The sequence below is a fragment of the Manis pentadactyla genome, chromosome X (genome assembly GCF_030020395.1).
Source record: "Manis pentadactyla isolate mManPen7 chromosome X, mManPen7.hap1, whole genome shotgun sequence".
Lineage (NCBI taxonomy): Eukaryota > Metazoa > Chordata > Mammalia > Pholidota > Manidae > Manis > Manis pentadactyla.
The window spans coordinates 1,661,626-1,683,826 of record NC_080038.1 but is presented as its reverse complement, the minus strand read 5'-3'; the positions used below and the strand labels follow the sequence as shown (position 1 = coordinate 1,683,826).

Below are 22,201 nucleotides of genomic sequence, written 5' to 3'. Positions count from 1 at the left end.
AAAAAAAAAGACATTTCTTAATGTCTTACTTTGAGTTACCAAGTGAAACGGTCGGTTTTGTAGGTTCTGAAATGCAGCTGACTTGGAACTTACAGACTTTTACGTGCTGAGACTGTAGGAATTTGCAGGAAATCCCATAGATACATTATGTACAGAACGATGAATGCTTTTCCCCAACTTCCTCTTAAAGCTTCTATCTCACTTTCTAACCATCACTATTATTCTCTGGGTAAAGTATGATCTTTGGAAGTTCAGGCTCCGAAGTCCAGTTGGCCACATCAACTTCCCTTTTGGAATGAAGGATGGTTCTTTCCAGAGCATTTTACATTTTGCAAAGTGCTGTCCACCTGTATGCCTTCAGGATCATGACTTAGATTTTCCATAAACCATTCCAGCATCTGAGAACTAAAAACTCTGGACATATTTTGGCTGAGGCATAAATTCAGCATCTTCTCATTACCTGCCAGTCTAGCCCAGACCATGTTACCACTTGTTTTCTCTGCAAGCGCTCCAGAATAAATAGGCATGTTTAGAAGCATTTCTTTTAGAAGTCAATGCTCCATACGTGTATAAGAGCATCTTGTAAGTTTTTAAACTGCCACATTTTCACACTTGGATTTATAGAGAGGGTTTTGTTTTATTTTAAGGACTGGCATTGCATTGATTTACCTAAATTGGCAGTTACTTGACCTACCCATTTGGAACCACCACCCCCTCGGCCCGGGAATGGTGCATGCTAGCTCCATGCTGAGAACGTCACGTCTGTCCTCAGAGAGGACATTTCTCCGTCATTTTCTTCACTTAGCTTGAAACATATGTGGAGCCAGGGCACTTTTTCAAAGGGAATCTGGTGCTGATGCAAAAAAGGCAGTCCCAGGTGCATGAAATATCTCCAAAGAGCCCGTGGCTGAAATACAGGACTTGGTGTACCTTTCTCTAGAGGCTGTTTGTGAACCGTGATGATTCACGCGGTTCACACCACAGAGCCTGTGACCACAGCGATTATACTTATAATTATAAAATAAATTTCATCATCTCCTGATTCATCATGATCAGCCTGGCCACACCCACTGGGACACAGGGGTCCGGGACGGTCACAGAAGACCCACGGGACACGGAGATGCGCGTCGCAGAGGGAGACCTCCTTCCTGGCAGGGAGTGGGTACAAATGCCTGACTCACTTGAGAGGAAAAGAGCAAGCTCCCATCGATGGCTTTACCGTGGCTCATGGAGAGAAATGGGAGTAAATGCACACAGCCTGGGAAATGGCCTATTATATTCCCACTGCCCAGTGGGAACCCGGTAAAAGCCTGCGTCTGAATTAGGGTAAAAGCTCACTGCTGAAAGCTGAAACCTATTCCTGTAACTAAGCACCTGTTGCTGCCTGCCTTCCAAGACCGAGTCCTAAGTGGGCAGGCCATCAGGCGATGAATGATACCAAATTTCCATCTCTGGCTGAATCCGGATGGGAAGTGACTCCTACATTGTCTAAGGACCTCTTTCCAGAAGTCCTGGGAAGACGTCTTCGGGCTTGGTCAATGAACAAAAACATCTAAACACACCATATAGACTTCCAAAGTATCTGTTTACAGGAGTGAGCAGCAATATACATAAACACATGTAACTCAGAATATATACATAGGTAGTTATATGCCAGTATGTGTTTATAAATATAAATTGTAGTGTCTGTGAAGGGGGTTGAACAGTACTTGCAGAATATACGTATTAGAATACATTTAGAATCTGTATTTTACAACATGTAATAAAACATATTACTATACATAATGGGCTATATTAGAATATAATATGTGATATACAGCATCTAATTATATAAATTGTAGCCTGTGAAGGCAGATGATGCTTCTCTTAGAATATATACAAATACATACAATACATACACATTAAAATATGTCATGAAATATATTAGAACATTATAAGATATATTAGAATACATTTTATATCCTAAATATGCTGAACACTACTTTTAGAATATACATATTAGAATACATTTAGAATCTATATATCAGAATATGTTATAAAATATATTATTATACATAATGGACTGCATTAGAATATAATATGTAATATAGAGTAATACATAGAAATCGTAGTCTGCGCAGGCAACTGAATGTTTCTTTTAGAATCTATACATACTAATGCACACTAATATATACACATTATTCAAATGCATATATCATGAGATATATTAGAATATATTATAAAATTTATTAGAATATGACACATTAGAATATAATCGTTATACATATATTATAAACTCTGTGAAGATAACTGTACGTTTTCTTTTTATTTTAGCCCAGTATGTAGACACACACACACACACACACACACACACACACACACATATATATAGTGTATATATACACACATCTATGGATACATATACACACATACATACATATGTACAAACACATGCACATATGTTCTAAAAGAAGCATTCAGCACCTCCACAGACTAGCTCCTATGTCTTTTGTATTCAAGGACTTGCATCGGCGTTTTTTCTGAGGTTTATAGCTCCTTCTCGGCAGAGGCAGGACCTCATTCCTTTGAGTTAGAGGTGTTTCCCCACCACATCATAACGCCGCATCATAAGGGCCGTAATGACCCTATAATGCCTAGCTTAGAGGGATTTTTCTTTCTTTCAAGTAATATGCTGTGGTTTCTGAGGAATTTTTATGATCCCTCCAGATGAAAGCTGTTTGGTAACAGCAAAGTATTGTGAAACCTGCCCAAGATATTTACAGGAAGAGGTAGGTATGTGGTCAGGCTCCAGCTTGGGAGAGAAAAGGGTCAGAGTCAGTCGGTGACCCAGAGTTTAATCCTGAAAGTCTGTTCCTTTTTCCTCCCTGGGTTTTACAATTAAGAGGGAAAGGTATGTCCTTAATTGGGTGTGAAACCCAGGCTTCCCCCACCAACCAGCTACAGGGCACTTCCAAGGTCGAATCCACTCGGAGAGGCCCCGAGCCGCTGGGCCGCGCAACACACGAGGGGCAGCGTCCCTGTTCCAACCCGGCGCGCATTTTTCTCATTCCAGCTCAAGATTTGGCAACGGGCGAGTGGAGAGCAGGCCTCACGCCCGGGGAAAAGGCGATGCACAAAGTACAGATGCGGGTTAGGGCGAGGCTGGCTGCGAGGGGCCAGAACACCACACCCAGAGAGGGTTCTGCTTTGCTGTCAACCCCTCCCAGCCGGCCCGGCGAGACGGGCGTTGCCTGGTCTCCGTAAAAGGCGTCGGTTCTTCTGACTTAGACGCGGCCTGGCCTCTCTCCCAGACCCCGGGCCTAAGGGGCAGGACACTCCCTGCAAGGGACGAATCCCTGACATCCCTCCCAACGAGGGGGAAGCACTTTGCCCTCTCCCTGCTCAAAGTGTGGTCCGCGGACCTAAAGCCTGCATGCACAGCCCTGGGGGGCTGGCCAGGACCGCAGCTCCCCGGCCTTGCGCACGAGTGCAAGGCCGATATGCATTTTAACCAGACACGGCGGGGCAGGAGGGGGCCACATAAAATACAGGACGTCCAGTGGCCTCATTCAGATACACAGTAGGCATTTTACAGTGAGAGACACACACTAGGGATAAAAAAACACACCCAGGTGTCCCCGGAGCGTTTGCAACACTGACGAACAAGCTGCATTTGGCTTTCTACGTGTGAAATCCGGCTCCCCTTATTTTATTTATTTTGTAATGGTGCAATGTTTTTAATTACTATGGACTGAGCCGCAGAGGAACGCCCTGGAGGTGGGGCGCAGCGCCTCCGGCTGCAACTCGGCATCCCCGCCGTCCCAGCGCGCAACCAGGAAGCGGGGCGGCGCCGTGGCGTTTTATTCGCCAGACTCGGGGCTTCGTGCGCACCGCGCCGACTCCGAAGCGCCCTATCCGCGTTCAGCTCCCGGTGCACGAGTATTTTTTAACTTTACTTTGGCTGGAGCCACGCCCTCCTCGGCCCGGCGCGCCCGCGCGTCCCCGGGCACCGCGCGCCGGGGACCCCGGGGCCGGGGCGCCCCCTCTGTGCGCGGAGCCGTCCCGGCGCCCCGGCCGCGCGCTTGCAGGCGGGGGCGCGGCGAGGGCTGCACCCCCACGGCCGGCGGGCCGCGTCCGGGCCGGGCGGGCGGGCAAAGCGCGGCCCCGCCCAGGCCGCTTCCGCCCGACTCCCCCGCCCCGGCGCGCACGCAGCGCCCGCGGCCGCGGCGGCAAACCCCGGGCGCCAGGAATGAGCAGCGAGCCGGGCGCCCGTGGCCGGGACCCCGCCTCTGCGCCCCCCGCCCGGGCCGCGCCTCCCGCGCAGGCCGCGCCCCCGCCCCCGCCGCCCGGGCCCCCGCGCGCGCCCCCCGAGGCCGCCGGCTACTCCCACCAGCTGCTCCTGCTGCTCCTGCAGTGAGCGCCGCGCCCCGCCATTGTCCCCAGCGCGCCGCCGGGCCGCGGGGGGCGCACATGGCCGGGCGCCTCTGATGCCGCCGCCGCCGCGCCGCCCGCCCAGGCTGCGTCCCGGGAAGTCCGGCGCCCCGCGCGCCCCGGACGTGAGCGCGTCCCCATGGAGGCGCCCGGGCCGGCCGCGGTGGGCCCCGAGCCCCCGGAGAGCCGCGCAGAGGCCCCCGACGGCGCGCCCCAGCCGCCCGCCTACCGCCTGCAGGACTTCGACACGCTGGCCACCGTGGGTGAGTGCGGCGCGCTGGGGCCGGCGGCACACAAAGGGCTGCGCCCTGCCCGGCACGCCTGCGCCCTCGGCCCCCCGGGCGCCCCGAGGCTCGCAGGGCAACCCCGGCCCTGCCTCAGCACCTGCGGGCGCCGTGCCCCGCGCCCCGGAAGGCTCCGTACTCACCCCTCCTTCAGTCCAGGCGTCGCTTCCCAAAGCGCCCTGGTGCCTGGGCCGCCCGACGTCGCTTCACAATGGGGGACCTCGCGTGCCCCCAGGCCCAGCTCCGCAGGGACACAGACTGGCACCCAGTGTGCACCTGCGGACCTCACCGCGGCCGGCCTCCCCCTCTGCCCTGCTGTTCGGCGTGCATCAGACTCCCTGGGGCCGCAGCAGGACAGGTGTCGGTGGTGGTCGTTATGGGGGGCGGGCGGGGACGGGCTTGCAGACCGATTAGACATCGCCGCGCACGGCGCCCCGTGCTGTTCGTGTTGTGTATCCCAAACTAGGCGTTCTTGTGTGAGACGGCTTCTTCCCTTTGTTCTCTACCTTTGAACTTGGACCCCACGGGGCAGCTGGAAATGTAGGTTTCCAGTTCCCTGGGCGCCTGGATTCCCCGAAGCCGCTGGTTTCTGGGGCTGCCCGGACTGGGTCAGAACAGCCCACCCCTGTCGGGACTGGAGTCAAACTGTGGGCACCCAGAGCCCCGTGGCCCGTTGGCAACTCTGTTGCTAAAGGAGTGCGGCTTGTCTGGAAGATAATCGGGGTGGAGGACAGGCCAAGGGTGACCGTGGGGCAGGGCTGTTCAGGGACTTTATTGGGTTCCCCCGTGCATCGTTTGGAAAGGAAGTTAGCCTGGGGGAGCCCGGGGGCAGTGGGCTCAAGGTCGTGGTCTGTGCTTCTTAACACCAGCAGGCCCAGCAGAGTGGCAGGGAGGCGGCCAGTGGACAGACACGTCTCACGGTCTGTAGTGGCCTCTCTGCCCCCCTTGTGTGGCTGGCTGCGAGGAGGAGGTCGCCAGGAAGCCTTATTTGTCTCTCTTCTCCCTCAGGAAGGCTCTACTGGGTTGACTTAAAAGCTGCCTGTGTTTGGCAGGACGGCAGGGTGGGACAGATACCCGGACCAGCACCCGTACACGGTGGGTGGAAATACCAGGGAACCCTGGAAAATTGGAGGGCCCGCTGTCCCTTGGCTCACAGCAGAAGCAAAAGGGGGTTTCTTCAAGGCACTGTGCACGGCTCTGATGTGCAAGGTGCCCGGGCTGGAGGCCAGGGCACCGCGTGGGTGGGCACAGACGTGACGCAGTCTGGCATCTTCCGCCAGGTGGGGGCCCCGTGGGTGCTGCCAACTGGGCGTAGATGTCCCAAGAGTCAGCCTGCCCTTAAAAATAGAATGTCACCGCCTCTGGGGACAGGGCGGGTGGGTGGGGAGAAGTGAGCTCTTTCCTCCAGGCGTCTTTGCCTCTCTTAATGAAGAGGAGGCTTGTTCTCGAGAAGCGACCTCCTGGGAGCCCCCGTGGGCTGTGCGGGAGGAGCCGGGTCACCTGCGTTTGAGATGTTGGACTAGCACTGGGCCGGGACCCAGACGTGTGTATGTGACCCAGGTGTGTGTGTGTGTGAGATCCAGGTGTGTGCATGTGTGATGCAGATGTGTGTGTATATGCAAGTGTCCAGCCTTGGTAATATTTTCTGCCTTCTTTTTCCAGAGCCTCTTGCCTAAATATCGATTGAAGGTTCACCTGGGTATGATAAGGCTAGGAGACTAGTAATAAGCTTTAAAAAACCAATCATCTCAGAGCCTCCAGGGCCGTCACTATCCTGTTTCTGTGCTGCCGTCTCTGGCAATTTAGGATCCTTTGACGAGGTGTGGAGGGTAAGGTGAGGGTCGGCGTAGCTCCCCACCTTCTGGGGAAACCCATCCGGGTGGGCATGCACCCTGTCCATCCCCAGCTTGCATCTCAGGAAGATCAGCTCCTTTTGAGGTGCCCCTTGCTAACTGCCGCCCACCAAACACAGGCACCCAGAGGGCTCCTGTACTGTCTTCGGGCGTCTGCTCGCAGTTTCCTAGCTAAGCATGCTCTTCTCCACGACGGGCAATCAACCCACATGCCAAACAGATACAACACAAAAACCCCAAACCTCCCCATCCCCGCTGCTTGGAACCTTCTAGAATGAGTCAGCGTAGAAAGACACCTCTGGGGTTGTCCTCTGCCCCGAAGGGCGTTTTAAATGCTTGCCTCACACTTGTATGTATTCATTTTATCTGACCTCCCCTGTGTGTATGTGTGTCTGTGTGTGTGTCTGTGTCTGTGTGTGTGTGTCTGTGTGTGTGTCTGTGTGTCATTCTTTTCCTCCCCAGCCCGCTCTTGGGGTTGTCATCCCTGACTCTGGCCCAGGGGGAGGTGCCATGGGACAGAATGGCTGAGGCAGCCGCACGGTTGTGATGATGACATTTCAGCCCCCGGCAGAAGGCAGCAGGTGGGTACTGTGCCCTCCTGCCCCATTTAGCAGAGCCCGCCATGGCTGCGGAGAGGGTGGGCCGTCAGGGAGGTCCCGTGAGCCCAGGACCCCGTGGGAAACAGCAGCCGAGGTGTCGGGACAGCCAGGATACACTGGTGACAGAAGAGGTCATGTCAGTCCCCGCGTTCTGTACTTTCTGGAAAACTGGCATGGGAACCTGCAGAGCTCTGCGTCCACCTGTGCCTCACAAACCCAGGTAGTCGGGGAGAAATCTCAGCTCGCGTTGCTGGGAAGTCACATGGTGCTGGCATTTTTTTTTTTTTTTGGAGCAGAGCAAGGTCATACATACATGGGGAAACCCAGGGTCCAAGTGGCCACACCAGCCATCAGAGAGGAAGTGCAACCATCACCTCTTGCCTAGGAGACCCTGACCCCCTGAGCCGTCGGTCCCCATCCTTCCCCCTTCCACCAGCGCCCACGCCACACATCTGCTTTCTGTCTGCATGGATATGTGGGTCCTGTTTTCCTCTTAATTGTACAAATGGTGCTCCTTTCACGACTTTTCATCTTCAAGGGGATGAGCGGCCAGTGGGAAGAAAGACAGTGAGGTCATTTGCAGCCTGTTGTTCCCCAGCTCAAGAGAGGGGAGAAGAATGTGGGATGGGAAAGGTCAGATGGGGACAGGGCAGGACGTAAATCTACCGAGTGACAGAGGAGCAAACATCAGACGCACAAAACCCGCTGCCCTGGGCTCAGTAGTGTCACCCCAAATTCATGCCTTCTCAGGACCTCAGGATGGAGCCTTGTTTGGAAACAGTCTCTTTGCAGATGGGATGAAGGGCAGGGTGTGAGATGAATGTCATGGATGAGGGTGGCCCTGCACCCAGGGACAGGTGTCCTCCTAAGAGACAGGAGAGGAGAGACCCAGTCAGAGGCAGTGACGGGAGGGACAAGCCCAGGGCTGCCTGCAGCCCCAGACGCTGTTAGAGGCCGGAAGGAACCTCCCCTGGACCCTGTGGAGGGAGCAGGCCCTGCCCACCTGGACCTCAGAGCTGCCCCCTGGACCTCAGATGTCCGCTGTCCGGCGCCGGGGGAGGGTGATTCCCTCTGCTTCAATCCCACCCTGTGGCAGCCCTAGGAAGCTAATGTACCCGCCAGAGAGGATGGCAGAGCTGGCTTCCAGGCAGCTGTAGGGCATCAAGTGTTAGGTCCGCGACAGGCTTCTCCAAACCCCTCGGCCCATGTCAGGACCCACACGGAGCTCTGGGCTGGCGCTCAGATTCCCGGGTGGAGCGAGCCATGGAGTAGAAGCCTGGCCTCCCGGCCATCCCTGCTGCCGTGTCCTCGCCCACGGAGCGGGGTGTAGCTTCACGGCGCGTGTAGACCTGACTCCAGATCCTTCCGGTTTCCCCACATCGTCCCCGAGGGGGTCTCAGTGAAGGGCTGAGCCCCTGCAGGTGCTGGAGGCAGTCCCTCACCAGGGCCACTGAAGCCCCAGAGCTTGCTGACCTGTGACTCCCAGGGGCGCGTTCCTCTGTATGGGGTGGCGCGTGTGTATGTGTGTGTGTGTGTGTGTGTAGGCGCTGTTCATTCTCTTTGAGCAGATGCTTCTGTTTGCCCCCGTGGACGACTCCGGGCCATGTCATCATTGTCGTCATTAATATTTCCCAAACATAGTTTGGGCGCATCGTTTTCAGACATCCGGTGGTGTCACTTGCCTGGATTTGGAGCTGACTCCGCTCAGCAGATCCATCCTGCGGCAGTGAGAGCATTGTTCCCTCCTCTGCACGGGCACCACCTTCTCTTGCCTGGTGCCCGGAGTCGGGGGGCAGGCGGGTCCCCCAGGAAGCCCTCTGCGTTGTCTCCTATTATGATCCACACCGTCTTTGTCCCTGAATGCACTTCCTGTGGCTGCCGCATAACAAATTACCCCAAACTTAGTGACTTAAATCAACATATATTCTGCAGGTGAGAAGTCTGGCAGTGGGTTTCCCTGGGTTACAGTCCAGGTGTGGGTAGGGCTGCTTCCTTCCTGAGGCCCTGGAGGAGTCTCTTTTTTTTTTTTTCTTGCCTTTTCTAGCTTCTAGCAGCTGCCCTCATCCTTTGATACCTGGATACCTTCATCCGTCCGTGCAGACAGCCCCGTTGGGTCACAATCTAATCATGCTGCCTGCCTGCAGGTTCTGTCTCCTGCCCGTGTCTCTTATGCTTCTAGGGACCTCGTGATCCCACGGGACTCACCCAGATAAGGAAGGGTCTTCTCCCTGTTTAAGGTCAGCTGGTGATCACTGGCAATTAGCATTTGAAACTCAATTCTCCTTTGCCAAAGTAACATCTCAGGTCCTGGGGGCTGAGGCAAGGACGGCTTTGAGGGGAGGACAGTGTTCTGTCTATGGTATCGTGCTTTCTTCCTGTTATGCATTGCCTTAAAGATGGCACCACACTGAGAGCATGGTGGGCAGGTAGGTGCACTCCGGGCTGGCCCCCATCCTCCTCCAGTTGCTATGACTTCCATACGCGAGAGGCCCCCATATTACTAAACACCTGTCCCACTGGTATCCAGGAGATGGGCTCGCTCTGATGAGCTACAGATGTGGTACAAACCTGCATGCATGCATGCATGCGTGTGTGTGCACGTGTGTGTGCATGCACTTGGTCTGGGGAGGGGAGGGGCTCCCTGAGCTAACTGAAGAGCTTGTGTCTGCTGCACTTTCTGCCTGGCTGGAGCTCTGTTTGAGGGACGCTTCGTCACCTCTGTGGGGCCACTCTGCAGTTGCTGGGCAAGCAGAGCCAGTTCTGATGTCACAAGGGCACCCCAAGGTGAGGTCACGTAGCCTTACCCTCTAGGAGCTTGCGTCTGGCCCCGGGATGGATGCACAGACATGCCGCCGGTGCCGGTGAGCCATGCAGGACCAGCTCTGCACGGGGCGGGGGTAGAGCCGCGTGGATCCCGGAAACAGAGCTTGTGTCCGTCCAGAGGAGCCAGGCGAAGGCAGCAGAGCCTGTCTGGGGTTTGTTCCAGAGGTGTTTCGAGCATGTTGATTAATATGATAACAGGTATTTTTTTTTTTTTTTTTTGGTAAGCTTTGCAGAATTTCATTCCCGAGCTTACCTCATGGGACAGTGATACGCAACGTGATGAATGCTTGTAAGCAACACATTCCCCTGCCTTTCACGAGTGGGGGCTCAAATTCCGTGCTGGGTTGAGTGGACAGGATGCTTCACGAGGGCCCTTAAGTGGAAGTCCTGTTGCCATGTGGGTTGCAAGTAGGAGAAATGTGATACATAGCCAGTCCATGCTTTCCTGTCGTCCAGGGACTTATGCATGAGAGCACCGTTGGTGGTGTGGAGGCTCCCCTCGTTGGGGGACACCCTGTATGCAAGTCCCTTCCTCCCCCAGCCCTTCAGGGTCCTGCTCTCCGTGGTTGGAAGAGACCCCGTGGAGGTTGTCCAGGTGGGAGGTGGCTACTAGTTCTATGAGTCAACCCTACCCCCAGGTAGGCATTGTAGGGCACCTCCGGATGGTCCTTCCAGCCTCTTACTTTGTGGCAGCCGCTCCAGCGGGCTCCCCAGGGCCAGCTTCGCTCCTTGTCTCGGGAGCCACAATCCTACAGCGAAGGGCTGTGCACGTGCAGGGCTGGATGTGGTGGGCGAGCCCTGGGCTCCACAGAGAGAAGTCCTTTGTACTGTGTGGGGTGCTGGAGGGTGCCTCACATCTGCCCGGGCTGGGCAGACAGCAGGGGTCCCTGTGCAAAGCGTGCATGTATGTGGGCGCCACCCCTCAGGTGGGGGCTTACAGCCAGCCAGGGAGGGGACACCAAGCCAGCTTATGTCTGGAGGCGACTCCAGAAGCAGTCTTTGCACAGAGATGCCAAACTCCGGTTTGGAGCTCTCTCCCCACCTCAGAAGAGGGGTGACAGGGCAAACGGTCTAGCATTCCGTCTTCATGAGCAGTATTTTCTATCTGTCATTACTCTTTGAAAAAAAAAAAATCAGTGATGGCTCATAGTACCTACTGCCTGGACACGAATGGAAATGGTGGTGATTTTATGTCTGAAGGCTTTTCTTGAGTTCATCCTTGAACACGTCCTTAGTTTGAAAACACATTCGGGTGTTCCTGTTGTATGGATCTTTCCAAGGAACCAGCTTCTGGGGTCCTTTTTGGTTCATTTCTGTTTTTTTTTATTGGTTCCCTGTTTTCAACGTCATTGAGTTCTGCTCTCATTTTCGTTGCATCTCTCTTCCTCTGCTTGCATAAGACCTATGTTCCTCTTTCTATATTTTACCGCGTGGTTTGCTTTGCTTTGCCAAAGAGTTGTATTTTAATCGAGATTCTGGGCCGCTGCTTGGAGTGACCCACAGAGCCATGGAAGAAATCGAATCATCAGTGTAAGGAAACCGCTAAGCACACACCGTCTCTTCATGTCCTCAGACCATCTTCCATGCAGCCGCCTCGTCTTAGGAGCTGAGTGTTTGCTAGCTTCTGGCTCGTTGGTCCTTTTACTGAGCTGGGCTTTTTCCTGGGTTTGAGTCACTCTCTCCCAGCTGGAGTTGGCTTAACCCCAGCTTCCTTCTCCGAGGGACCAACTCCCACAACTGCTCCCCCCCCACCCCCAGCGAACAAGCCACAGACATAAAGTGTGCAGAAGACAAGCCAGCATCCACCTGCTCTAGAGGCGTGTCCCTAAATGCGATGCCTTTCACGTCAGCTGCCGTCAGTAGTTCTGGACTCTCTTAAAGAAAAAGTAAAATAACAGCAGGATCAGATCATCTCATACTGAGCCCAGGGTAGACGTTAGCTTTACAGTGTACCCCATCAGAACTTGGGGTGCGACTGGCAAAGCCATCAGGGCAGGGTTTGGTGGGTGGGGCTGTGTTCTGGGCCCTTTACCTCCTGGACCGTGAGAGGGCGCTTACACCTGGGGTGAAAGCATAAACCTCCTTGATGGGGCGGGTATAAATACGTGTCTTGGGGTAAAGGTCATCTATGCTGTGCTGTGCTTTTCTTCTTATGTTCAGTAGCATGTAGTACATGCACACACAAGATTACCAGAACATACACAGGTCCGCACACTCCCCATGCGGGTTTTGGCTTGATGGGGCGACAGACCTCTTGGTAGCTGAAAACGTAGGAATCTTCGGTTTTTGGAAGGTCCTCCTGAGTTGGGCTGACACGTGGCATGGGAAAAACAGTCTCCCTTCTGAAGGTGGCTTCCCGGCGTCCCTGCTGAGCTATGACAACAGGTGCACCCACACTCTACCCCAAGAGGCGGTTCATAAATTGTTCCTTCGGGGTGTCTTTGCTCCAGATGTGCACTATGCTGTGTCTCTCGGGGTTTCCAGGATGTTTAATTTGTAGCATGACAGGAGCCTAATCGGTTGTGGAAAACGTCCTGTGATGATTGGAAAGTAGAAGGCAGGGTGCTGACACAAATAGTCATCCAGTTGGGCAAAGAGTGGTTTTGGATTTTCTTGCTTTGACTGAAGGCAGATTTAACAAGAGGGCCATCAAGGCAGAGCGAGTGGCTTTTGTCAAGACTCGAGGACCTTGGGGGTTTTTATTGGCTTCCCAGTGGGTGGCGCGTGGCTGCCGTTTGGCACCTGTCTTTCGCGTTTACCCTGACTGCAGGGCTGCGCCGTGATCGGGCGGGTATACAAACATGTCTTGGGTAAAGAACACATTCTCTTGCTGTGGGTGGACAGGTGTCAAGGACAGAGTTGGGAGATGGACCCATTTATTGTTCTTAGATAATAATTGGGATTCTGTGCACTTACCCAGGTCAAGGGCTGCCTGCATTGTGCAAAGATTAGTGTTGTGTTTTCCCCAATTCAGGGCCACAGGGGACAATTTTAAGGTCACTCCGTGGGACCCTCAGATCCCCTCCCTCTCAGATCCCAGCTCTTTAGAGAAGTGAGTGTGCAATGGGAATTGCATCTCCCCGAGAACATGGGGGGTGGTTTTGGGATATCAGGAAGATTTCTGGGAGAAAGCACATTTTAGTCAGTTTGTCCAGTGGCGTCTTTGACCCTGGAGAAAAGTCCTGGTTCTGAGCAGGTATTGATGGAAGGCTGGACATCTGGCTGCAATGTCAGAACGTGTCATTCATTGAAGACTTTCAGAATGCTTGTCTTGGGTGCGTATCACACTCCCAAATGACACCGACCTAAGTCAGCGTAAGTACTGAATGAGAATTCCAAGACCACGTGGTAGATCCTAACAAATAAAACGTGTCCTTTGCAGAACGTAAGACAGAAACATGCTGAAAGTAAGTCGTGTTTGGAGAAGGGTGCCCTTTGCACAATACTTAAGAGGTGGAAGAAATTCCTCTTGGAAGAGCTCATTGCTGGAGTGATGGGGTGCTCTCATCAGCCCATAGTTCAGATGAAATTGCTTCTCCAAATGGCCTCCTGAAACCCGTGGGGAGTCCATGAGGTCACCACCACTTCTGTAAAAATACAAAAACATCACGTGGCTTTTTCTCTGTCCTTCTCACGTGGCTGTTTGGTGGAATTTCCAGGGACTTCCTCAGGGGTGACCAGATTGTCTCGGACAACCCATGGCACCTGTCCGCGCTTCCTCTGGGCTTTGTCTATTTCTGTTTTCCTTGGTAATGTGGGTACTGTCTCCAGATACAGCCCACACCATCACACCGTTCCTGTGCTCCTAGATATGTTTCTGGAGGGCCGAATGATCTATGAGGACTATTGAACTATGACCGGGTCTAAGATGATCTTGATTTAGCGTCTGCCTTCACTTTGACTGAGGAACGGCGGGTCCCGGGTCCAGCGAGTCTTCTGCAAAATGAAACGCCACCTCGTGTCGAAGAACAAGTCTCGAATTTTTCATTGTCTTACCTCCAACTGAAGTGGTCACGTCCGACTAAAAATCGCATTTATTTTCTTCACAAATGTGAACGTCCCTGTTGCTACTTAGATGTGGAGTCACTTTGCAAAGGCATTTCTTGAGCTGTTTCAGAAAATGGGTTATTAACCCATATGTGTGCCAGGCACCTGCAGTTATTGGCAGGGGGGACGTGAAAAGATAGGACACAGTTGATGGTTTTGAGAGCTTGCTAACAGAAATAATCGCAAGAAAAAGTGGACTGTGGTAAAGATTGTAGTCAAGGTGCCCAGGAGGAAGTAGGGATTTAAGAGCAGATGTAGGATTCTGGAGGGAAGTCTTAAGTACCAGCTTTGGCTGAGCTGTGTGAGTGGGAGAGACAGGGATATAGCGATATGTTAGGTCCAAATCGCGGGTGTCTCTGATACGGGATGGACCTGGGTGTTCCTGGGGGCAGAGTTGGTACCCCACCATATGTGTTCAGCCAGACACTGCAAGAATGGGTGAGTTGTTGAGGATATGTGGCCCTGGTGAGAGCAGTAACTGTTAGCTCAGTGTGAAGAATTGATGAGGGACCTTTGCCTCTTACGATTGTCAAGACAAGACAGAGACGGACAAAGATAGGAGGCCAGAGGTTCTAAAATGGGGGCGATTCTCTTGGTTGGAGAACTCAGCAGTCGGCCATTGGACGATGTTTCCAAGTTTTGGGTAGCTTTCCTTAGATAGGTGAAGGGCATCCCCATGATAAAATTAATATTACCATGCAATTTTAATACTGTTCCCCCGTAGCAGGAGTAAGTTGAGAGTTGCATCCTTCCCCTGTGTCACATGAAATAGGAATAAATCTCAGTCGCTTTGGAACAACATAGGCTGTGTGAGCCCCAAGTGTTAGGCAGATAAGACGGCTTACGCTTTGGACCCCTTATGCTGGCGTGACTAATTCGGCGTGTTGGGGTGGCCAGTTCCGGGCTCACCCGTCTCTCCTGGGGACTCTCTTTGTAGCAAAGGTCCTCTGTTGGGTGATTCCTGGGCGCAGCGCTGCCCACAGGAACTTGGCCATGTTCTGTGGTGGATGGGACACCCCAGCTGACTTATTATTATTGGATCTGACTTCACCTCGCTTCACTTTAAATAGCCACATGTGGTTGGTGAGCTCTGCAGGGGCCAGCACAGCCTTAGACGTTGAAGAATCTTTACCATGCGAGTAAATACAACCAGAAATCAGAAACCCATTGTTCCAGGAGTCTGTCCCACCCGGGCAGCTTCCCAGGGATTTCTCAGATGCCGTCAGCGATCACACTGTAAACAGCTTTTCAGTGACATTCGCTGCTGTCCCCGGAGTCTTTCTGGGACCTGAGATGAATTCCACATCCACAAGGAAGGCCTCTTTTTCCTAATACAGTTAAATGTTCAGGGATGTACTTAAAATTTCCAAAAGTGATTAATAATCGGCTGCTGTTTTCTAAACATCAATCGTGCTGCATTCCACACTGACCCGTTTTACAGTATCTTTTTATTTTTTTAATGGACTAAATCCCAAAGGTTACTTGAGGTTTCACTGGAAAATGCTTTCAAGTGAGCAAAACAGACTCTTCTTGAGAAGATGTAGTCAATATAATGATGTAGTCATAATAATTCTACAATAATGTTTTATATTCTATAATGATATAACAATATATCATTACATATATTTATCTCCCACCTCTCAGCCTTGGAAATATTGGCAGACTTCTGATGGGTACACACGGATGTGCACCTGACACACACACACACACACACACACACACACACGGATGCGCACCTGGAAGACACACACACACACATGGATGCGCACCTGGTAGATACACACACACACACACACACACACACACACGGCCTATCCCAAGTTTTTCTCAAACTACCAATATAGTTGATTTCCAGAAACACAGGGATAAAATAGACACAGATACCCCACGAGAAGGCAATGAGGGGTCGTCCTCAGGCAGGAAACCACATCCCAGGCCTGCAGGATGAAAGGCAGGCGGCAGACCATGGAACTAAAGAGGGGGAAGTGACTGCAGGAGACAGCTGGGCAGCACAGACCCCGGACATGCTGCAAACCTGGGTGAGGTGAGGAGCGAAGCCAGAGCAGGGGTGTCCTTTCTGAGAACTCCATGCGCCCCTGAAAGGTGCCCAGTGTGCAGAAAACCGGCAGTTCTGTTGGAGCAGTTTCCTCAGTAGAGAAATGGAAGGAAATGGGAGGCAGACACCCCACGGCAGAGCTCTCCCCATTCCCCTGCTTCCAGGGACCCCCGTCCTCACCCGCACACGGACTCTTTCCAAGTCGCCCCCTCCCCTGTCTCCTTACAGAGGAAAAGAACGCAAACCTGGGGTGGCTCAGCTCGCCGTTGTGTGCGAGGCATCAATGTAATCAAACACGTGTGATTCTAGAAAAAAGCAGATCGTTCAGGGAAGCTTAAAGATGGAACATTAAAAGAGAAAGGGGAACCTCACTGAAATGAGAAGAGGAAGTCTCGCATTGAGTCCTGTTTTTAGAGAACTTTTTGAGCAGATTCTGTCTCCATCCACAAGAATAGGATGTTGCAGTGGAGGTAAAACAGAGCTTTACATTCAACAGTTGAATGTTTTAAATACTTAAAAAGAAAGATTTCAGTAATCAAAGGGGCAGTGTTATTTGTTCTTGTGGACCTGAGTTATGGGTGTTGGAGCTGGTGGCCCTCAGATGCACCCCTCGACTCTAGACCTTCTCTGGAGCCCTGGAGGGCATGGCTTCAAGGCTGTGCCTCCTGGGGGGAGGGGTCCAGCTCTCCGTGGACACCCTGTCGGCCCCTCAGACCACTCCTAGCCTTCAGTCTGCCCCACCCTCCAATTTCCATTTAAAACCTATTTTCTCCAAAGAAAACATCTTTCTTGACCCTTCCACCAAGGTAAATTTCAAGCTTAGGTTCGTCTACACGCCTGTCTTCTGAAGTCATGCAGCCAAAACTGAGTCATTCATCACACTGAGCTCATCAGTGCGACGATGGCTGTGATAATTCCACTCCCCCCCCCCACCCACCCCCACATGACAATGCAAGTGCACGCCAGGGCAGCCTTGTGGGGTCATTGCTCTTCGGAGTCACGGAGAACCGCTCACACACACAGGATCAATCACAACAGAAAGAATTGACTAAGTATTTTCTCAGACAGCTGGATTGTATTCAGAACAAAGTTGTCAGAGATGGAGATTTGTAAGTATTTTTCAATTGGCCATTGATATAATACAAGAATTGCATGTGATCTAGGGGGCAGGCCCTCTAAAGCCGTCCATTGTGGTAGCCGTGAGCCACGGTCATGCAGTGAAGTGCAGTCATGTAGTGGGTCAGTTTCAGTGGCCACATTTCAGGTCCTCAGTGGCCACCTGTGACCCTGTCCCTACAATATCGGATGGTCACCACAGAAAGTCCTACGGCACAGAGCTTGCCCTGTCATGCCTGTCAGTCAATCAGTCTGTCATCTGTCTGTCCATCCATCCATCCATCCATCCGTCCATCCATCATCTCTCTCTGGCAGTGGTTTACAGCCAAGAGCAGTTCTGCCTTCCCAGCCTCAGGGACCCTTGGCGATGTCTAGAGACATTTCTGGTCATCACCACTGGGTGGGGGACGCTACTGGGATCTGGTGGGTGCAGAAGGGATGCTTCTCAACACCCCACAGTGCACAGGACACACCATCCCAGAGAATTTATCTAACCCGGAATGTCAGGAGTGCCGAGCTTGAGAAACCCCGATGGGAAGGGTGGCACGTTCTTGGTAATTTGGGGGTGTACCTTGACATCACCCCATCCCATCCCGGATACAGTTCCGGGGCTGCGTCCTCACCCCCAGCCAGCTGGTACTGTGAGCGTTTGAAGGCACCACCTCTGTTCTTCTTGCTGAAGACTCACCCAAATGCCGTTCAGAGCGGCAGACACCGCGCTTATCTGAACAGCAGAGCTGAGGCAGGAATTCCAAGCATTTCCTTTATGCACCGCGTGTTAGGTCTGTGGGCTGGGGTGGGTGGGAACTTTCTGTGTTCCTTGTTTTCCTTTGTGCTTATGCATTCCGTATCGATATATCAGGAGAGAGCATCATTTAGTAAATAACTGCAAAATAAGACGACTGTAGTTCTAAAAACCTGTGTTCGATTTTTCATGCGACAGCTTCACCAGGTATGTGACTTGACTCAGGAAAATTTGGAGGCGTTCCATGTTTTAAGAAAAACAAAAAGCTGTCTAGACGACTGAACTGGCCCAGCAAAGCCCTCCTGCCCTGCACTGAGCCGAATTGGAGCCAGTTTATCAGCTCCACGTTGAAGTAAACAGTCCAAGTCTTAAACCAAAGCAAAACTTGGTAAGCTTATCTAAAAGCACGTGTTCTTTAAAAAAAACATTCTGCATATTGGAACATAATTCACGCCCCAAATGATTCATTCACCACTTTAAGTTTAATGAGAGTGAACGCTCATTCTTTTAAAAATACTTCTGAAATGCTGTTTTCCATAAAACAGACATCTGACCATATGTGGTCATGTGCAGCCGTAATGCTGAAAATTGGCTTGGAAGGAAAACTGCGTGCGGTAGACCAATATGATTTCATAGACTGCAGTTTCTAATCTTGTCTGTAGGTCCCTTGAGTGCTGATAGGTGAGGGAAAAGAACAGACTTACACAATGAAAACGTCATACATGAGGATCAGGTCGTTAATTGTGCAATCACTACATAGCAGTCATTTTCACGGATGAATTTGCATGAATCTAATGATGGTACAGATAAAACTTTCTGATAGTGCAAAAGTAAAAAAATAATAGTAATAAGACAATGACACAGCGAGATGTAGCCGTGTTTCTGTCCCCCACCTGCCCTCTCGCGTGACGCTGGTACCTGTAGTAGCACCTTCCATCCTTCTGCATGTGTCCATTCATGACATAGAAGCAGATGTCGTGACGGAGAGGGCACTGACATTTTAATGGCGGGCAGGTCCTTCCTTTCAATCTGCTTAGGAATGGCCTCTTCTTTGTATCGTTGTTTTAGACATTTGCAGACAATGTCACCAGTGCAAATGGTGTAGGAGGTAAATCCATTGCCTTCATTGCATGGAAGAGAGAAGTGATTGCCAGGGGTTCCAGGTAAAGGGGAGTGTTTGCTGGCACCTGGCCCATGTGGCATGTCTGATACTGAGTGTGTTGGAGGGGAGCCCCCAGATTGTCCCCAGGGCGCCCAGCTGACTCTGAGAGCCGTCTGCCAGGTACTGCCTCTTGTTATGTGCCTGTCGACCTTCCCTGCACGCCACCTGGAGCAAAGGGTGTGTCGTCCTCTCTGGAGTCGCGGTGGTGCAGAATTTCTGCCTTGGGGACGAGGACAGGTGGATGTGGTGTTCAGGCAGCCTTGGGTTGCAAGCATAGCCCAGACCCGTCTGCAGCTCCTTGGTGGGGAGTCCCTGAATCCCGTGTGGAAGCATGACAAACAGGTGTGTTCCCTCAAAGCGCCCACTGCAGAGCCCAGTGGCCAGCCAAGGCACTACCAGGACGGTGGGGGTGGGCTCTGCTCACTTCTGTGGGTACCTTGTTGGCGCTGCCCTTTCACGTTGCTGCCTCTCAGAGCGCACAGAGGCCTGGGGGCGGCCGGTCCTTCCCCAGAGAAGCCCTGCTCCTGGGAAGTGTCCCGTCCCCCTCAGGCTGCTGGGTGTTTTCCCCTGCATTTCAGAGAAGACCAGGTCTCCGCCTTGAACGTGCCCACCAGTGTGGGGGCATCCAGAATTCCCGTGTGCAGGGCGCACACAGCATCCTGCGATCAAGACGTGCTGCAGATCAGAGGGCAGCTGGTGGCCAGCGACACGTGGCTCTACCACCTGCAGCACGATGTGTTGGCCCTTTTAACCACTGAGATCCACTCTCACTTCCCTTCCTGTGACGATGAACGGAGTTCTTAGCTCTTAGAACGTGGCGCCTGTTGTTAGGGAAGCAGACAAAGAAAGTAACGTAAGTTCCTCAAAAAGAAATCTGATCACCAGGGCCGTGTGGTCTGTGATCTCTGGAAGCTGCCTTTTATTTTCCATGCAAGCTCGAGAGAGGAGGTGGAGGCGCTTGGGGTTACTGGCCGGGCGTTAGAAGCCTTCAGCAGGCTCGGGGGCAGCGTTGCAGGGAAAACACTCGAGACGCATTGCCCATCGCTCGGAGCACCGCTCCTGCCAGGGACGAGGGCAGACAGGTGTTCGCGGGGGCCCTGGACACTGCTTGTGCCCCGGGCGGCTGTGTATTTGAACGGCATAAAGAATGGACTAGAAGCATGAAGCTCATGTTTTCATTGGTGGGTCAGACACACATCCATGAAAAATGCATCTATGCATTTTTGGAGACTCCCTACAATATCCCCACAGCCTCGAACCATCCTGTTCAGAACTGCTTCCCTCCCAGGGTGGGCCCAGGACCCAAACTGCACAGGGTCAGCATTTAAGAATTGTTTGTGTGATCGGTGAACTATTCCTCCCTGGGCTCTGTGGACAAGGTGATATTATTTATAGCAAACCCCTAAAAGCATCCACTCAAGTCATTTTTTTAGGGAATCCTAGCTATTTCTAAAGAAGGAAGACAATGTTGATTTCTCTTCTGTCATGGCTAAATTTCCCAGTCTTCAGCACCACACAGGAAACATTGTCATTTAGGTATAGGCATACAAATGCTTTCACACCTTTAACACATCTTCACTAATTTTAGTCCTGATGGTGATGTGGTCCAGTGGTTGTGATAATTATCCTACTTCGGTTTTTTTCCCCCATTATTTGTAAAACAGCATGTCTTCTGAAGCATTCCCTCAAATCTTCTGTGTCTGTGCTTTCTGTTGTCAAAAGAGTGGCTATGCCCTTTGTTGTGGAGTAGTTATTTCCTTAATGCCCAAGAAGAAAGTATGTAGAATAATGTCCTGACAGTCTCCAGTGTAAATTAACAAGAGGGGTGTGTTCCTAAAACATTGAGCTGTGGCCAGACTGTCTTGGGAAAGGTACAGAGATACTACGTATTTCATTCGATTGCTGAGTTTCAGCAATAAAGCAAAGGTCATTGGGAACCAAGACAGTCATATCATAACATCCAAGTGCATTACCTATATACATTTTTAGTTGAGGGCACTACGTTTGTACATGTTGACGAACTGCTGAGAAATACATTCACTTGTAGTCATTCAACAATGACACGCAGACACTATTGACAAAAAGGCGTGTGTCATGTGGCTGCCTTTTTTGGTGAAACCTCCTTGGGCGTCTCAAGGAAGCTTAACGCCAGGGCTGTTCCCGGTGAGGACAGGCCACGTGGACTTGTGCCACCTGAGCAGAAGACCAGTGATGGCCCGTTTGTGCAGAAAACGTTCCCATTATCACGTGTCATTTCCCGCTCTCTCTGGTCCTGTTGGATGAAGGGCCTCCTTGGTCTTCCAGGACCTCATCTTCCTGTATATCTAACATCTTTAAAGACCTCATTTCCAAATACAGACATATTCACAGGCACCAGGCATTAGCAATTGAACATACCTTTGGAAGGGAACACAATTCAATCCTGAACAATGGGGGGAGAATTAGAATGACCCCCTTTAGGTAACACGGAGAGAAGCCAGGCCGGCTGTGGGGTGACTCCCTTCCAGCCCACAGGGTGAGCCAGCCTGGGGGGACCGAGCTAGGTCCTTGGCATTGCCTCTTAAGCACAACTCAGGCAGGAGGGAGGGGCCCCAGCGGGGTTCAGGGCCGTGCCTGCTGGACGGAATAAGAGGACGTGGCCTGTCCCGTTTCTGATGACCCACCTGCATCCCAGAATAAAATCCAGAGTTGTTCATTTTGCCCCTTTTGCAACTGCTCGGCATTCTATGCTACGTTCCTTGTTGCATTCTCTATCGATTTTTCTGAAGTCTTTTAAGTTCCAGCAAACTTGGGGGGGAAAAAAAAAAAAACCTCACACAAACTTGAATTTGAGTTTTTTCCCAATTCATGGACTGTTTTGCATGGTGGACTTTCAAAGACTAAATAAGGGTGTGTTGTGGTGGATGGTGTGCTCCTTTCCCGAACCCGTGGAAACTCCCTCCCCTGAAAACAGGCTGTGAGTTGTTCTTGGGTGGCGAGGATGGTCCATCTCTTTTGAGGAGGAACAATGCGTTTTCTGTTCTTTCTCACACCTTACTCTGTTTCGTTTTGTTTTTAACCCAGCCGTGACTTCTGAGTAGAAAGGGGGCTTTCCAGTGCACGCTAT

General features: G+C 52.0%; 1 protein-coding gene across 1 annotated transcript in view; it reads left to right on the top strand.

The window, feature by feature from the left end:
• The first annotated feature begins 4,399 nt into the window (after nucleotides 1–4,399).
• The window catches only part of LOC118935949 (protein kinase cAMP-dependent X-linked catalytic subunit), a 58,423-nt gene continuing 40,621 nt past the window's right edge, over nucleotides 4,400–22,201 (top strand). Inside the window, exon 1 of the mRNA XM_036932620.2 lies at nucleotides 4,400–4,673. Within this exon, the coding sequence (XP_036788515.1) occupies nucleotides 4,550–4,673 (124 nt within the window). The 5' untranslated portion in view covers nucleotides 4,400–4,549. The remainder of the gene's footprint in view (nucleotides 4,674–22,201) is intronic.